The sequence below is a fragment of the Lissotriton vulgaris genome, unplaced genomic scaffold, assembly GCF_964263255.1.
Source record: "Lissotriton vulgaris unplaced genomic scaffold, aLisVul1.2 SCAFFOLD_1745, whole genome shotgun sequence".
Lineage (NCBI taxonomy): Eukaryota > Metazoa > Chordata > Amphibia > Caudata > Salamandridae > Lissotriton > Lissotriton vulgaris.
Window position 1 is genome coordinate 405,633 of NW_028254451.1, and position 15,306 is coordinate 420,938.

General features: G+C 61.3%; 1 protein-coding gene across 2 annotated transcripts in view; it reads right to left on the reverse strand.

Moving 5' to 3' along the window:
• The window catches only part of LOC147659528 (transmembrane protein 121-like), a 116,906-nt gene extending 102,755 nt beyond the window's left edge, over positions 1-14,151 (reverse strand). Inside the window, exon 1 of one of the 2 annotated variants that reach the window (XM_086951670.1) lies at positions 12,890-14,151. In XM_086951670.1, the coding sequence (XP_086807796.1) occupies positions 12,890-12,911 (22 nt within the window). In that variant the 5' untranslated portion in view covers positions 12,912-14,151. Of the gene's footprint in view, positions 1-12,876 lie in introns of both variants that reach the window. The other variant, XM_086951671.1, reaches the window with a different exon arrangement.
• Between the last annotated feature and the right edge of the window lie 1,155 nt (positions 14,152-15,306).

The following is a 15,306-nucleotide window of genomic DNA, read 5'->3' on the forward strand; positions in this document are numbered from 1 at the left end:
CGGCTGCAGCAATTCACATTCAAGAGCGCGTTTTAAAGGTAAATTGAGCGTGTAATACGTCTGAGAGGCTGAAAATAGCTGCCCTTGAACACTGCAACGGAGACACCATTACACCTGGGAGAAGAAACGCAGATTTCAAACCTTCGAGGGGAATGCGTTGGTGTTTTTGTAGATGGCATGGGAGCTATGACATTTCTAGTCGCCTGTAATAAATAAAGTCGTTACTGGAATGTAATAAGGTATTACAGCTAAGTTCTGACATCACAATGTCCTCTACCAGAGCCATCAGGCCACAGAGCATCATTGCAGCTGCAGTTTAAACAAGGAAAAAAGGGAAGTGGCTTTTCTCTCTTCTGATCTGCTCTTCTCAAACTATCGCAAAAACAACAGTTGATGGACAGAATGCAGAACAATGTCATACATTCACCCAGTACAGAGAGCTGGGCCTAAATCCATCGTTGTTTTGCTCCCCATGCCATTCGAGTTTTGACCCACCCATATGCAAATCAGTCTTGACCCTGTGCCCAATGGGAACAGTCCAGCCGAACTGCCAAGCCAGGTCCTCCCTGGACCGGAATCAACCCCCTAGGACCGGTTTCTGGCATTCCAGACGTCTTCAGCCAGGATAGCTTAACTCCAGTGGTGTGGAGAGCACACCTGTCCCACTCAGGGTGACAAATGCAAAAACACAATTGATGGACATAATGCAGAACAATGTAATACATTCGCCCCAGTACAGAGATCTGGGCCTAAATCCATCGTTTTTTTGCAATCCATACCACCCCAGTTCAGACATGGCCATATGCAAATCAGCCTTGACCCTGTGCCTCATGGGAACAGTCCAGCCCGAACCACCAAATTGAAACATTTATGGCACCTTTTTCCACACAATAGGTCATTACAGTAAAGATAGGAACCCTGCATATTAACACAATCTCAGCTGCAGCATTTTTACTGTGACTTACAATAAACCGATTCTAACATCTTTTTTCAAAAACACTGACTGCTTCTACGGTTTGCAGCATAGATTCTGCCTGTGTTCTTGTGGTCTGCAGTGGGAATGAAAGAGCAACGTGCCAGCCTGCTTCGTGGGAAGGGTGATCCCCCGGCATGTATTATAAATAAGGCTCCCGGTTTTATGGTATTTATTTTTTTAACATTTCCATCTGTATGTAACCATTTTTGGCCAATTTGTATGTATTTATCCATATTTATTTAGTGTTTTGCAGATAAATTAATTTGTAAAACTGTACATTTCCATATTTATTTAACTGATCAATGTGCACTCATACTTTGACTTCTGTCGTGTTTCAGCTATTTAAGCTGCCAAATATTACATAACAATACATCCTCTGGTAAATACTAGCATTGTACCACAAACGTTTGTCGACATATGATATTATTCAAAGAAATGCCATCCTGCTTTTAGCTTCCCATGCTCTCCATCTGCTCAGCTGTTGGGCTACAGTTCATGGAAGACTGCAGGGAGAGTTACTTAAAAGAAGCCCAGTTTTCTGTTTTTATCCACTTTTAAAAATAAATGAGGATAGAAAACATATTGCCTTCTGTCTGTATTTATCGGTAAAAATCAGTAAAAATTGAAAACTGGGAGCCTTAATTATAAGGAATAAAATACCCTCTGATGTACATTGAAAGGATATTGCGTGTCACCTCGGAGTTCCATGGTGTGTGTTGTCATTTCTCACTGCTATTAATGATTATATCGATATCTTGTTTTGCATAGCGCTTCATGCCACACATCGGTCACCAAAGCGCAGTAAATAACGAGTCCCTATTACCTGATTTAATATCACTCAAAGGCATTTACAGTACATGGGTGCTTGTGTGTTTTGTTTGTGTCTGGGCATGTGCTTATATTAGCTTGCGTGAATATTTCTGTGTGCATGTGTATTAGTTTAAACGTCCTCTGTGTGATGTGCTTGTGTGTACCCGCCAAATCATCGACTCTGCTAGATCACTAGGTGCAACGTTGAATAAATATCGGAGTAGGCAAAAATCATATCAGTGCATCCACCAGGGAGCGCCAACGACCACCTGAGCACATGAAGAAAAATCAAACCCTTCTTGCCAAGGTGTGACTTTCAGCTAGCCGTGCAGTCCCTGGTAGGCCTGGGTAGTAAATTCCGTTCCGCTTGCAGAATTTGGGTAATTTAGCGTTCCGCGGAGAACGCAAAATTGCCAAAAGTCTGTGTTCCGCGATTTCGTGACACTTTTTGCTTGTTCGCGTTCTCAAAATGCATGCTTGCGAGATATTTCCCCCCGAGCACGCAAACAGCGATTGCGAACAGGAAAAAAGCATCGCGAACAAGCAATTCCGCATGTTCGCGGAATTTCTGCGTGTTCGCTGAGATTTTTCACCATTTTGCTGAGATTTGCGTAACGCAATTACACAAATGCCGCCCACCCCTAGTCCCTTGTCATCTCCCGATCAGACTAGGGGAGTGCGACTCTCGCAGAGTTACCCAAGGCAAGGCCGGCGCCCCTAAGAGCCACTTTGAACTCAGCTGCGAGGCTCATAACGGGTTCCAGAAGATCTGATCACGTTACTCCAGACCTAGAAGAGTTCAAACGACTCCCAGTCGAAGCCAGGATACAGCTGAAGAGAGCATGCATGACACACAAGGCCCTTCACCACAACACACGGCAAAAACTTGAGCTGCCTGGTTGCAGGCAGTCCTCATGAAAAACCAACCCCCTACTGTTCAAACCACAGAAGTTCAACAAAAAAAAACCTACAAGCGCTCCTTCTCCGGTCTAGCGCCAAGATATGGAACACACAGTCTCCTGAAACCAGGTCCAAGCACTGGACAACAGCTTAGAAGAAAAAGCTTCTATTGAACAGATTCCATCAATGGTAGCCGTTAAGGGTGAGCGCAAAATCCGTTCCGCTCACGGATTTCGCGGATTTTCGGTAAATCCGCAATCCGCGAACTCCAGCGAATTTACCGGAAATCCGCGAAATCCGCGAGCGGCGGATTTGGGGGGCAAAAGTTCAAGCCTGTTGAACTTGTAACTATTTTAGGATGGCGCCGGCAAGCTGCCAGCGCCATCCTAAAATAGTTACTAAGTTAGCTTCATCAGGAAGCATTAATAGATAAAATAAAGCAGGTGCTCGAGCACCTGATTTATTTTATCTATTAGTGCTTCCTGTTACAGGATGATGGGCACTGGCAGGCAGCTCACTCGAGGGCCCCGGCGCTCTTTGGTGTGATGGCAAAGTTAATCAGCCCCCCCAAATGTGAGTTTTGTCGAGGCTGGGCAGGTGTGCGTTCTCCCCATATCTATCGTCGAAAATTAGCTTTGATGCTTGATGGAGGCCTTTGCATTATTGACTTTCACAAGCTCAATCCCTGTGCAGTTCCTGTGACCACGAGCTTCTCTGATCCGTGCCTGTCCTTTTATGCACACAAGAGGCATGTGAACTCGCATATAAGCCCCGTCCGTTTGGCCCCTCCCCACACACTAGTGGTGTGCACCGTCTTCGTGCCCTTTACCCACTTGATGGACAGCTCACTCGAGGGACCCCGGCGCTCTTTGGTGTGATGCCAAAGTTAATCAGCCCCCCCCCCCCCCCAAAATGTGAGTTTTGTCGAGGCTGGGTAGGTGTGCGTTCTTCCCATATCTATTGACGAAAATTAGCTATGATGCTTGATGGAGGCCTTTGCATTATTGACTTTCACGAGCTCAATCCCTGTGCAGTTCCTGTGACCACGAGCTTCTCTGATCCGTGCCTGTCCTTTTATGCACACAAGAGGCATGTGAACTCGCATATAAGCCTCGCCCGTTTGGCCCTGCCCCTCACACTAGCGATGTGCACCGTTTTCCCGCCTGGCCTTTACCCACACAATCCGTAAAATCCGCGAATCCATAAATTCGCGATTTTGCGGATCGCAAATTCGCGAATTGCGAAGTCGCAAAATTCGCCCATGCTTAGTAGCCGTCCAGTCGCTCAGCGCGACTCGCTGCCTGTGGACACCACCGGGGATCGAATGTTCCAGGCCGATTATCATCTGTCTGACTATGCATCCCTGTGTCTGTATCCTGTCTGTGTGACTGTGTATATCTGTGTGTGTGTGTCTCATCAGTGTGACTGTGCATCCTTGTGTGTGTCTCATCTGTGTGACTGTGCATCCCTGTGTTTCTCGTCTGTGTGCCTGTGTATCTCTGTGTGTGTGTCTTGTCTGTGTGCCCCTGTATCCCTGTGTGTGTCTCATCTGTGTGACTGTGCATCCCTGTGTGTCTCGTCTGTGTGCCTGTGTATCTCTGTGTGTGTGTCTCGTCTGTGTGCCTGTGTAACCCTGTGTGTGTCTCATCTGTGTGCCTGTGTATCCGTTTGTGTGTCTTGTCTGTCCATCTGTTTATCCCTGTGTGTGTGTGTCTCGTCTGTGTACCTGTGTATCACTGTGTTTGTCTCGTCTGTGTATGTGTGTGTATTCTCTGTGTGCCTGTGTATCTGTATATGTCTGTGAATCACTGTGTGTGTGTCTCGTCTGTGTGCCTGTGTATCCCTTTGTGTGTCATGTCTGTGTGCCTGTGTATCCCTTTGTGTGTCATGTCTGTGTGCCTGTGTATCCAAGTGTGTGTGTGTCTCCTCTGTTTGCCTGTGTATTATACCCGTGCCACCGGATGTGTGCGCGTGTATTCCTGTGTGCGTGTCATGTCTGTGTGCCTGTGTATCCCTGTGTGTGTGACTTGTGTGTGTGCCTATGTATCCCTGTGTGTGTGTGTCTCGTCTGTGTGCCTGTGTGTTATACCCGTGCCCCCGGATGTGTGCCTATGTATCCCTGTGTGTGTGTCTCGTCAGTGTGCCCATCTGCTATTCCTGTGTCACTGGATGTAAGCCCGTGTATCCCTGTGTGTGTGTCTGGTATGTTTGCCAGTGTATCCCTGTGTGTGTGTCTCGTACGTGTGCCCGTGTATCATTGTGTGTGTGTGTGTCTTGTCTGCTGTGTGTGTGTGCCTCGTCTGTGTGCCTGGGTATTCCTGTGTGTGTGTGTGGCTGGTCGGTGTACCTGTGTATCCCTGTGTGTGTGTCTTGTCTGTGTGCCTGTGTATCCCTGTGTGTGTGTATCTCGTCTGTTTGTCTATGTGTTATACCTGTGTCACTGGATGTGTGCCTGTGTATCTTTGTGTGTGTATCCCTGTCTGTGTGCCCGTGTATCCCTGTCTGTGTGATTTGTCTGTGTGCATTGCCCAGGGCGCGCGTGGGATGGGCGCACCTGCGGGCACCGCTTTTGGCGCCCGGGTGGCTGGGTGGGAGGGCGGGAGGGCGGGGCTCTTCAGCGGGTGGTTACAGTGCAGGCAGTGCACAGCCAAGCAGTGCTTATGGCTAGGCTTCTAGCCGCTCTCTGCGCAGTACTACGCGCATCTGTGCAGTCACTGCGCAGCGGAGGCCGAGGGAGGGAGGCTGGCACCCGCAGGGCATCGACTGGACTGCGCGGGCAGCGAGTGCCGAGAGGAGTCAGTGCGCAGTGAAGCAGCGCTCCGCAGCGCCAGGGTACCGGCCCGAGCTGCGCAGGGGTACACGTTCCCTGCCTGGTCCCTGCGCTGTCCTGCGCTCCATGCCTGGTCCCTTCACTCCTGCCTGGTCCCTGCGCTCCTGCCTGGTCCCTGCGCTGTCCTGCGCTCCATGCCTGGTCCCTTCACTCCTGCCTGGTCCCTGCGCTCCTGCCTGGTCCCTGCGCTGTCCTGCGCTCCTGCCTGGTCACTGTTCTGGCTCCCGCCTGGCCACTGTTCTGGCTCCTGCCTGGTCCCTGCGCTGTCCTGCGCTGCTGCCTGGCCCCTGCGCTCCTGCCTGGTCTCTGCGCTCCTGCCGGGCCCCTGTCCTTCGCTCCTGCCTGGTCCCTACGCTCCAGCCTGGTCCATGTGCTCCTGCCTGGTCCCTGCGCTCCTGCCTGGTCCCTGCACTGTCCTGCTCTCCCTGCCTGGTCCCTGCGCTCCTGCCTGGTCCCTGCGCTCTTGCCTGGCCCCTGTCCTGCCCTCCTGCCTGGTCCCTGCGCAGTCCTGCGCTCTTGCCTCGTTCCTGCACTGTCCTGCGCTCCTGCCTGGTCCCTGCGCTCCAGCCTGGTCCCTGCGCTGTCCTGGGCTCCCTGCCTTGTCCCTGTGCTCCTACCTGGTCCCTGCACTCCTGCCTGGTCCCTGTCCTGCGCTCCTGCCTGGTCCCTGCGCTCTCCTGCGCTCCTGCCCGGTCCCTGCGCTCTCCTGCGCTCCTACCTGGTCCTTGTGCTGTCCTGCGCTCCTGCCTGGTCCCTGCACTTCTGCCTGGTCCCTGCGCTCTCCTGCGCTCCTACCTGGTCCCTGCGCTCTCCTGCCCTCCTACCTGGTCCCTGCGCTCTCCTGTGCTCCTGCCTGGTCCCTGCGCTGTCCTGCACTCCTACCTGGTCCCTGCGCTCCTGCCTGGTCCCTGCGCTCTCCTGCGCTCCTGTCTGTTCCCTGCGCTGGCCTGCGCTCCTGACTGGTCACTGCGCTGACCTGCGCTCCTGCCTGGTCACTGCGCTCTCCTGTGCTCCCTGCCTGGTCCCTGCGCTCCTGCCTGGTCCCTTCGCTCCCTGCCTGGTCCCTGCGCTCCTGCCTGGTCCCTGCGCTCCTGCCTGGTCACTGCGCTCCCTGCCTGGTCCCTGCGCTCCTGCCTGGTCACTGTTCTGGCTCTTGCCTGGTCCCTGTGCTCCTGCCTGGTCCCTGCACTCCTGCCTGGTCCCTGCGCATTCCTGCACTCTTGCCTGTTTCCTGCGCTGTCCTGCGCTCCTGCCTGGTGCCTGCGCTCCTGCCTGGTCCCTGCGCTGTCCTGCGCTCCCTGCCTTGTCCCTGTGCTCCTACCTGGTCCCTGCACTCCTGCCTGGTCCCTGTCCTGTGCTCCTGCCTGTCGTCTGCGCTCCTGCCTGGTCCCTGCGCTGTCCTGCGCTCCTGCCTGGTCCCTGCGTTCTCCTGCGCTCCTGCCCGGTCCTTGCGCTCTCCTGCGCTCCTGCCTGGTCCTTGCGCTGTCCTGCGCTCCTCCCTGGTCCCTGCACTCCTGCCTAGTCCCTGCGCTCTCCTGCGGTCATACCTGGTCCCTGCGCTCTCCTGTGCTCCTGCCTGGTCCCTGCGCTGTCCTGCACTCCTGCCTGGTCCCTGCGCTCCTGCCTGGTCCCTGCGCTCTCCTGCGCTCCTATCTGGTCCCTGCGCTGGCCTGCGCTCCTGCCTGGTCACTGCGCTGTGCTGCGCTCCTGCCTGGTCACTGCGCTCTCCTGTGCTCCCTGCCTGGTCCCTGCGCTCCTGCCTGGTCACTACGCTCCCTGCCTGGTCCCTGCGCTCCTGCCTGGTCACTGTTCTGGCTCCTGCCTGGTCACTGGCTGTCCTGCGCTCCTGCCTGGTCCCTGCGCTATCCTGGGCTCCTGCCATTCCCTGCGCAGTCCTGCGCTTCCTGCCTGGTCCCTGCGCTCCTGCCTGGTCACTGTGCTGTCCTGCGCTCCCTGCCTGGTCCCTGCGCTCCTGCCTGGTCACTGTGCTGTCCTGTGCTCCCTGCCTGGTGCCTGCGCTCCTGCCTGGTCCCTGTTCTGGCTCCTGCCTGGTCCCTGCGCTGTTGTGAGCTCCTGCCTGGTCACTGCGCTGTCCTGCGATCACTGCCTGGTCCCTGCGATCCTGCCTGATGTCTGTTCTGGCTCCTGCCTGGTCACTGGCTGTCCTGCGCTTCGGCCTGGTCCCTGCGCTGTCCTGCACTCCCTGCCTGGTCCCTGCGCTGTCCTGCACTCCTGCCTGGCCCCTGCGCTCCCTGCCTGGCCCCTGCGCTCCATGACTGGTCCCTGCGCTCCTGCCTGGACCCTGTGCTCCCTGCCTGGTCCCTGCGCTCCTGCCTGGTCTCTGCGCTCCTGCCTGGACCCCCTGCCTGGACCCTGTGCTCCCTGCCTGATCCCTGTGCTCCTGTCTGGTCCCTGCACTCCTGCCTGGTCCCTGCGCTGTCCTGCGCTCCTGCCTAGCCCCTGAGCTGTCCTGCGCTCCTCCCTGGCCCCTGCGCTCCTGCCCGATCCCTATGCTCCTGCCTGGTCCCTGCGCTGTCCTGCGCTCCCTGCCTGGCCCCTGCGCTCCCTGCCTGGTCTCTGCGCTCCTGCCTGGTCTCTGCACTCCTGCCTTGTCCCTGCGCGTCCTCTGCTCCTGCCTGGCCCCTGCGCTGCTGCCTGGTCCCTGCGCTGTCCTGCGCTCCTGCCTGGCCCCTGTGCTCCTGCCTGGCCCCTGCACTCCTGCCTGGTCCCTGCGCTTCTGCCTGGCCCCTGCGCTACTGCCTGGTCCCTGCGCTGTCCTACGCTGTCCTACGCTCCAGCCTGGCCCCTGCGCTCCTGCCTGGTCCCTGCGCTGTCCTACGCTGTCCTGCGCTCCTGCCTGGCCCCTGTGCTCCTGCCTGGCCCCTGCACTCCTGCCTGGTCCCTGCGCTTCTGCCTGGCCCCTGCGCTCCTGCCTGGTCCCTGCGCTGTCCTACGCTGTCCTACGCTCCAGCCTGGCCCCTGCTCTCCTGCCTGGTCCCTGCGCTGTCCTGCGCTCCTGCCTGGCCTCTGCGCTCCTGCCTGGTCCCTGCGCTCCTGCTTGGCCCCTGCGCTTCTGCCTGGTCCCTGCGCTGTCCTACGCTCCTGCCTGGTCTCTGCGCTCCTGCCTGGTCCCTGTGCTGTCCTGCACTCCTGTCTCGTCCCTGCGCTCCTGCCTGGTCCCCGCGCTGTCCTATGCTCCAGCCTGGCCCCTGCGCTCCTGCCTGGTCCCTGCGCTTTCCTGCTCTCCTGCCTGGCCTCTGCGCTCCTGCCTGGTCCATGCGCTCATGCCTGGCCCCTGCGCTCCTGCCTGGTCCCTGCACTGTCCTACACTCCAGCCTGGCCCCTGCGCTCCTGCCTGGTCCCTGCGCTGTCCTAAGCTCCTGCCTGGCCCCTGCGCTACTGCCTGGTCCCTACGCTCCTGCATGGCCCCTGCACTCCTGCCTGGCCCCTGCGCTCCTGCCTGGTCCCTGCGCTGTCCTGCGCTCCTGCCTGGCCTCTGCGCTCCTCCCTGGTCCCTTTGCTCCTGCCTGGTCCCTGCGCTGTCCTGCGCTCCTGCCTGGCCTCTGCGCTCCTCCCTGGTCCCTTTGTTCCTGCCTGGTCCCTGCGCTCCTGCCTGGTCCCTACGCTGTCCTACGCTCCTGCTTGGTCTCTGTGCTCCTGCCTGGTCTCTGAGCTCCTGCCTGGTCCCTGCGCTGTCCTGCGCTCCTGCCTGGCCCCTGCGCTCCTGCCTGGTCCCTACGCTCCTGCCTGGCCCTTGCGCTCCTGCCTGGTCCCTGTGCTGTCCTGTGCTCCCTGCCCGGCCCCTGCGCTCCTGCCTGGCTCCTGTGCTGTCCTGCGCTCCTGCCTGGCCCCTGTGCTGTCCTGCACTCCTGCCTGTCCCCTGTACTCCTGCCTGGTCCCTGTGCTCCCTGCCCGGCCCCTGCGCTCCTGCCTGGCTCCTGTTCTGTCCTGTACTCCTGTCTGGTCCCTGCGCTCCCTGCCTGGTCCCTGCGCTCCTGCCTGGCCCCTGCGCTCCTGCCTGGTCCCTGCGCTGTCCTACGCTCCTGCCTGGCCTCTGCACTTCTGCCTGGTCTCTGCGCTCCTGCCTGGTCCCTGTGCTCCTGCCTGGTCCCTTACGCTTTCCTGCGCTCCTGCGTGGCCCCTGCGCTGTCCTGCGCTCCTGCCTGGCCCCTGCGCTGTCCTGCGCTCCTGTCTGGTCCCTGCTCTCCTGCCTGGTCCCTGTGCTCCTGCCTGGTCCCTATGCTTTCCTGCGCTCCTGCGTGGCCCCCCTGCCCTGCCCTGCGCTCCTGCCTGGCCCCTGCGCTGTCCTGCGCTCCTGCCTTGCCCCTGCGCTCCTGCCTGGTCCCTGTGCTCCCTGCCTGGTCCCTGCGCTCCCTGCCTGAACCCTGCGCTGTCCTGCGCTCCTGCCTGGTCCTTGCGCTCCTTCCTGGCCCTTGCCCTGTCCTGCGCTCCTGCCCGGCCCCTGCGCTCCTGCCTGGCTCCTGCACTGTCCTGCGCTCCTGCCTGGTCCCTGTATTCCTGCCTGGTCCCTGCGTTCCCTGCCTGGTCCTTGAACTTCCTGCCAGGTCCCTGCCCTGTCCTGCGCTCTTGCCTGGTCACTGTTCTGACTCCTGCCTGGTCACTGCGGTACCTGCGCTCCTGCCAGTTCCCTGTGCTCCTGCCTGGCCGCTGCGCTCCTGCCTGGTCCCTGCACTGTCCTGCACTCCTGCCTGGTCCCTGTGCTTTCCTGCACTCCTGCCTGGTCACTGTTCTGGCTCCTGCCTGGCCCCTGCCCTCCTCCTGGTCACTGCGCTCCTACCTGGCCTCTGCGCTCCTGCCTGGCCCCTGCGCTCCTGCCTGGTCCCTGCGCTGCCCTGCGCTCCTGCCTGGCCGCTGCGCTCCTGCCTGGTCCCTGCGCTCCCTGCCTGGTCCCAGACTCCCTGCCTGGTCCCTGAGCTGTCCTGCGCTCCTGCCTGGACACTTTTCTGGCTCCTGCCTTGTCCCAGCTGTACCTGCGCTCCTGCCTAGTCCCTGCACTGTCCTGCGCTCCTGCCTGGTCCCTGCACTCCTGCCTGGCCCCTGCGCTGTCCTGCGCTCCCAGCGCTCCTGCCTGGTCACTGTTTTGGCTCCTGCCTGGCACCTGCACTCCTCCTGCTCCCTGCGCTCCTGCCTGGCCCCTGCGCTGTCCTGCGCTCCTGCCTTGCCCCTGCGCTCCTGCCTGGTCCCTGTGCTCCCTGCCTGGTCCCTGCGCTCCCTGCCTGAACCCTGCGCTGTCCTGCGCTCCTGCCTGGTCCTTGCGCTCCTTCCTGGCCCTTGCCCTGTCCTGCGCTCCTGCCCGGCCCCTGCGCTCCTGCCTGGCTCCTGCACTGTCCTGCGCTCCTGCCTGGTCCCTGTATTCCTGCCTGGTCCCTGCGTTCCCTGCCTGGTCCTTGAACTTCCTGCCAGGTCCCTGCCCTGTCCTGCGCTCTTGCCTGGTCACTGTTCTGACTCCTGCCTGGTCACTGCGGTACCTGCGCTCCTGCCAGTTCCCTGTGCTCCTGCCTGGCCGCTGCGCTCCTGCCTGGTCCCTGCACTGTCCTGCACTCCTGCCTGGTCCCTGTGCTTTCCTGCACTCCTGCCTGGTCACTGTTCTGGCTCCTGCCTGGCCCCTGCCCTCCTCCTGGTCACTGCGCTCCTACCTGGCCTCTGCGCTCCTGCCTGGCCCCTGCGCTCCTGCCTGGTCCCTGTGCTGCCCTGCGCTCCTGCCTGGCCGCTGCGCTCCTGCCTGGTCCCTGCGCTCCCTGCCTGGTCCCAGACTCCCTGCCTGGTCCCTGAGCTGTCCTGCGCTCCTGCCTGGACACTTTTCTGGCTCCTGCCTTGTCCCAGCTGTACCTGCGCTCCTGCCTAGTCCCTGCACTGTCCTGCGCTCCTGCCTGGTCCCTGCACTCCTGCCTGGCCCCTGCGCTGTCCTGCGCTCCCAGCGCTCCTGCCTGGTCACTGTTTTGGCTCCTGCCTGGCACCTGCACTCCTCCTGCTCCCTGCACTCTTGCGTGGTCCCTGCGCTCCTGCCTGGTCCCTGTGCTCCTGCCTGGTCCCTGCGCTCCTATCTGGTCCCTGCGCTCCTGCCTGGTCCCAGCGCTGTCCTGCGCTCCCTGCCTGTTCCCTGCGCTCCTGCCTAGTCCTGCCTGGCCCCTGCGCTCCTGCCTGGTCCTGCCTGGTCCCTGCACTGTCCTGCAGTCCTGCCTGGTCCCTGTGCTGTGCTGCGCTCCTGCCTGGTCCCTGCACTGTCCGGCGCTCCTGCCTGGTCCCTGCGCTGTCCTGTGCTCCTGCCTGGTCCCTGCGCTCCTGCCTGGTCCCTGGGCAGTCCTGCACTTCCTGCGCTCCTGCCTGGTCCTGCCTGGAACCTGCGCTCCTGCCTGGTCCTGCCTGGTCCCTGCGCTGTCCTGTGCTCCCTGCCTGGTCCCTGTGCTCATGCCTGGTCCTGCCTGGTCCCTCCACTCCTGCCTGGTCCTGCCTGGCCCCTGCGCTCCTGCCTGGTCCTGTCTGCTCCCTGCGCTCCTGCCTGGTCCCTGCGCTCCTGCCTGGTCCTGCCTGGCCCCTGCGCTCCTGTCTGGCCACTGCGCTCCTGCCTGGTCCCTGCTCTGTCCTGCGCTCCTGCTTGGCCCCTGCACTCCCTGCCTGGTCCCTGAGCTGTCCTACGCTCCTGCCAGTTCCCTGCGCTCCTGCCTGGCCCCTGCGCTCCTGCCTGGCCCCTGCGCTCCTGCCTTGTCCCTGCGCTCCTGCCTGGCCCCTGGGCTGTCCTGCGCTCCTGCCTGGTCACTGTTCTGACTCCTGCCTGGTCACTGCGGTACCTGCGCTCCTGCCAGTTCCCTGCGCTCCTGCCTGGCCGCTGCACTGTCCTGCACTCCTGCCTGGTCCCTGCGCTGTCCTGCACTCCTGCCTGGTCACTGTTCTGGCTCCTGCCTGGCCCCTGCCCTCCTCCTGGTCACTGCCCTCCTCCTGGTCCCTGCACTCCTGCCTTGTCCCTGCGCTCCTGCCGAGTCCCTGCGCTCCTGCCTGGTCCCTGCACTGTACTGCGCTCCTGCCTGGTCCCTGCGCTGTCCTGCACTCCCTGCGCTCCTGCCTGGTCCTGCCTGGCCCCTGTGCTCCTGCCTGGTCTTGCCTGGCCCCTGCGCTCCTGCCTGGTCCTGTCTGGCCCCAGCGCTCCTGCCTGGTCTTGCGTGGTCCCTGCTCTCCTGCCTGGTTCTGTCTGGTTCCTGCGCTCCTGCCTGGCCCCTGCGCTCCTGCCTGGTCCTGCCTGGCCCCTGCGCTCCTGCCTGGTCCTGCCTGGCCCCTGCGCTCCTGCCTGGTCCTGCCTGGCCCCTGCGCTCCTGCCTGGTCCCTGCGCGTGCGCTGGACGCACCTGCGGGCATCACCTGGGCTGTCGGTGGGTCCCATGAGTGTCGGCGGGGGGTGCACCCCGTGTCCAGCGGGGTGGGGCGGAAGGATTCCTTGGCGGCCCCTGGCACTCCTGGCACCGCTCCGAGGGGGGCGCCCCCGCCTTCACCCCGACTCTGCGCAGACCCGTCCCTGCTCCAGGGTGTGGCGCCGGCGGGGCTGGGGCGAGGAGCTGCTGCAATCCAAGAGAAAGTGCGTCCTCTGTGGCGCCCACGCGGGTCCTCGGTGCCCGTGGGTAGGAGACGGGCAGGTGGACGGTGTACCAGGGGGTGGTCTCCGATGGGGCAGGTGGACAGGGCACCAGAGGGTGGTCCCCGATCGGGCAGGTGTCTCTCTCCGTGGCGGGGTGCCCCGCGCGCCTCTCTGCCAGCCCAGGGTCAGGGGCAGCTGGCACAGTCATTCGCTGCAGTGTCCATGGGTTTCTCCGCGATGACCCCCTGGTCTTGGGGTGCCCACCCCGGTCCTGCGCTCAGTGCCCGCTCCATCTCTGCCAGGGGAACCCCAGCGGGCAGCCTGGAGGGTCGGTGCCAGCCTGGAGGGTCCGTACCAGCCTGGAGGGTCCGTGCCAGCCTGGAGGGTCCGTGCCAGCCTGGAGGGTCCGTGCCAGCCTGGAGGGTCCGTACCAGCCTGGAGGGTCTGTACCAGCCTGGAGGGTCCGTACCAGCCTGGAGGGGCACTGCCAGCCCCGGGCGCGCGCTCCTGCTGCACCCGTCAGGGATCGATGGGGCGATCAGTCGCCATCAGCGGATGAATGGATGGATGATCAGCTCAAAACTCCTCATAAATCCATAGGAATCAGTTCTTTAGTTCACAGATCGATGACGTATCAGTGCTCAGGTCATAATTCCATCAAGTATCGATCAAGTATCGATGCTTCAGGTCATAAATCCATCAAGTATCGAAGACGTATCAGGGCTTGGGGTCATCAGTCGAGGGGTTTATTTCTCCCGGATCCTCTGGGGCTCCGTTCACCCCTCCAGAGGCGGCTGCGGCAGCGGGCACGGCGCGGGCACCTCTTCTCTCTCCAGCACTCCCTCTCGTCTGGGTACCAGTGGGTGAAGGGGGGGGGGAGAGACTGACACTCTGAGCCCCTCCCTCACCCGGCTCCCGTCCTGGCACCAGGCTCCGACTAGGAAGACACAGTACTGGCACCGGAGGGCAGCGAACACAGGGCAGTGAGGGGGAGAGGGCAGTGAGGAAGAGGAGAGGGCAGTGAGGGGGAGAGGGCAGTGAGGAAGAGAGGGCAGTGAGGAAGAGAGGACAGTGAGGAAGAGGAGAGGGCAGTGAGGGGGAGAGGACAGTGAGGAGGAGGAGAGGGCAGTGAGGAGGAGGAGAGGGCAGTGAGGGGGAGAGGACAGTGAGGAGGAGGAGAGGGCAGTGAGGGGGAGAGGACAGTGAGGAGGAGGAGAGGGCAGTGAGGGGGAGAGGACAGTGAGGAGGAGGAGAGGGCAGTGAGGAGGAGGGTACTGGCGCCGGAGGGCAGTGAGGGGGAGAGGGCAGTGTGGGGATGAGGGCACTGGCACTGGAGGGCAGTGGGGATGCAGGCACCGGAGGGCAGTGAGGGTGCAGGGCAGTGAGGATGAGAGGGTACAGGCGCCGTAGGTCAGTGAGGATGCAGGACAGTGAGGGCAGTGGGGATGCTAGGGATGCTGCGCCCGGTGCGGAGGAGGCTGGGAGGATGCAGGGCAGTGGGGATGCAGGGCGGGAGGACAGTGAGGGCAGTGGGGATGCAGGACAGTGAGGGCAGTGGGGATGTTAGGGATGCTGCTGCGCCCGGTGCGCAGGAGGCGGCGAGGATGCAGGGTGGCGGCGCTGGTTGCTAGGAGGCGCAGGGATGCTGCAGGAGAGCTCGTTGCTGGGTGGAGGGGGCGGTGAGGGGGGGGGGCGGTGAGGGGGGGCCGCTGCAGCCCCCGCAGACGGCAGCTGGACGCACCGCTGGAAGCATCAAGAGAAAGACTCTATTGATCCGGACGCGGCCGGTGAAAGACAGCGAGTCAGGGGCAGAGATGAAGAGCGCCCCCCCGAGGAGGCGGGGGGGAGGGCGGGAGTCGAGGGGGGTGGGGGGCAGCATCTCAGGGAGGAGTGGAGGGAGCCACCCGGCCCCCGGGAGCAGACACTGTCCACTCGGGGCGAGACTACAGGCGGCAACACGTCTGGGCTGGGAAGAAAAGGACCAAGAGCACACGGAGTGAGAGCAGCCGTCACTCACACCCACTGACACGAGACCTCAGTCACACGGAGTGAGAGCAGCCGTCACTCACACTCAGTGACACGAGACCTCAGTCACAGGAGTGAGAGCAGCCGTCACTCACACCCAGTGACAAGAGACCTCAGTCACACAGAGTGAGAGCAGCCGTCACTCACACCCAGTGACAAGAAACCTCAGTCACACAGA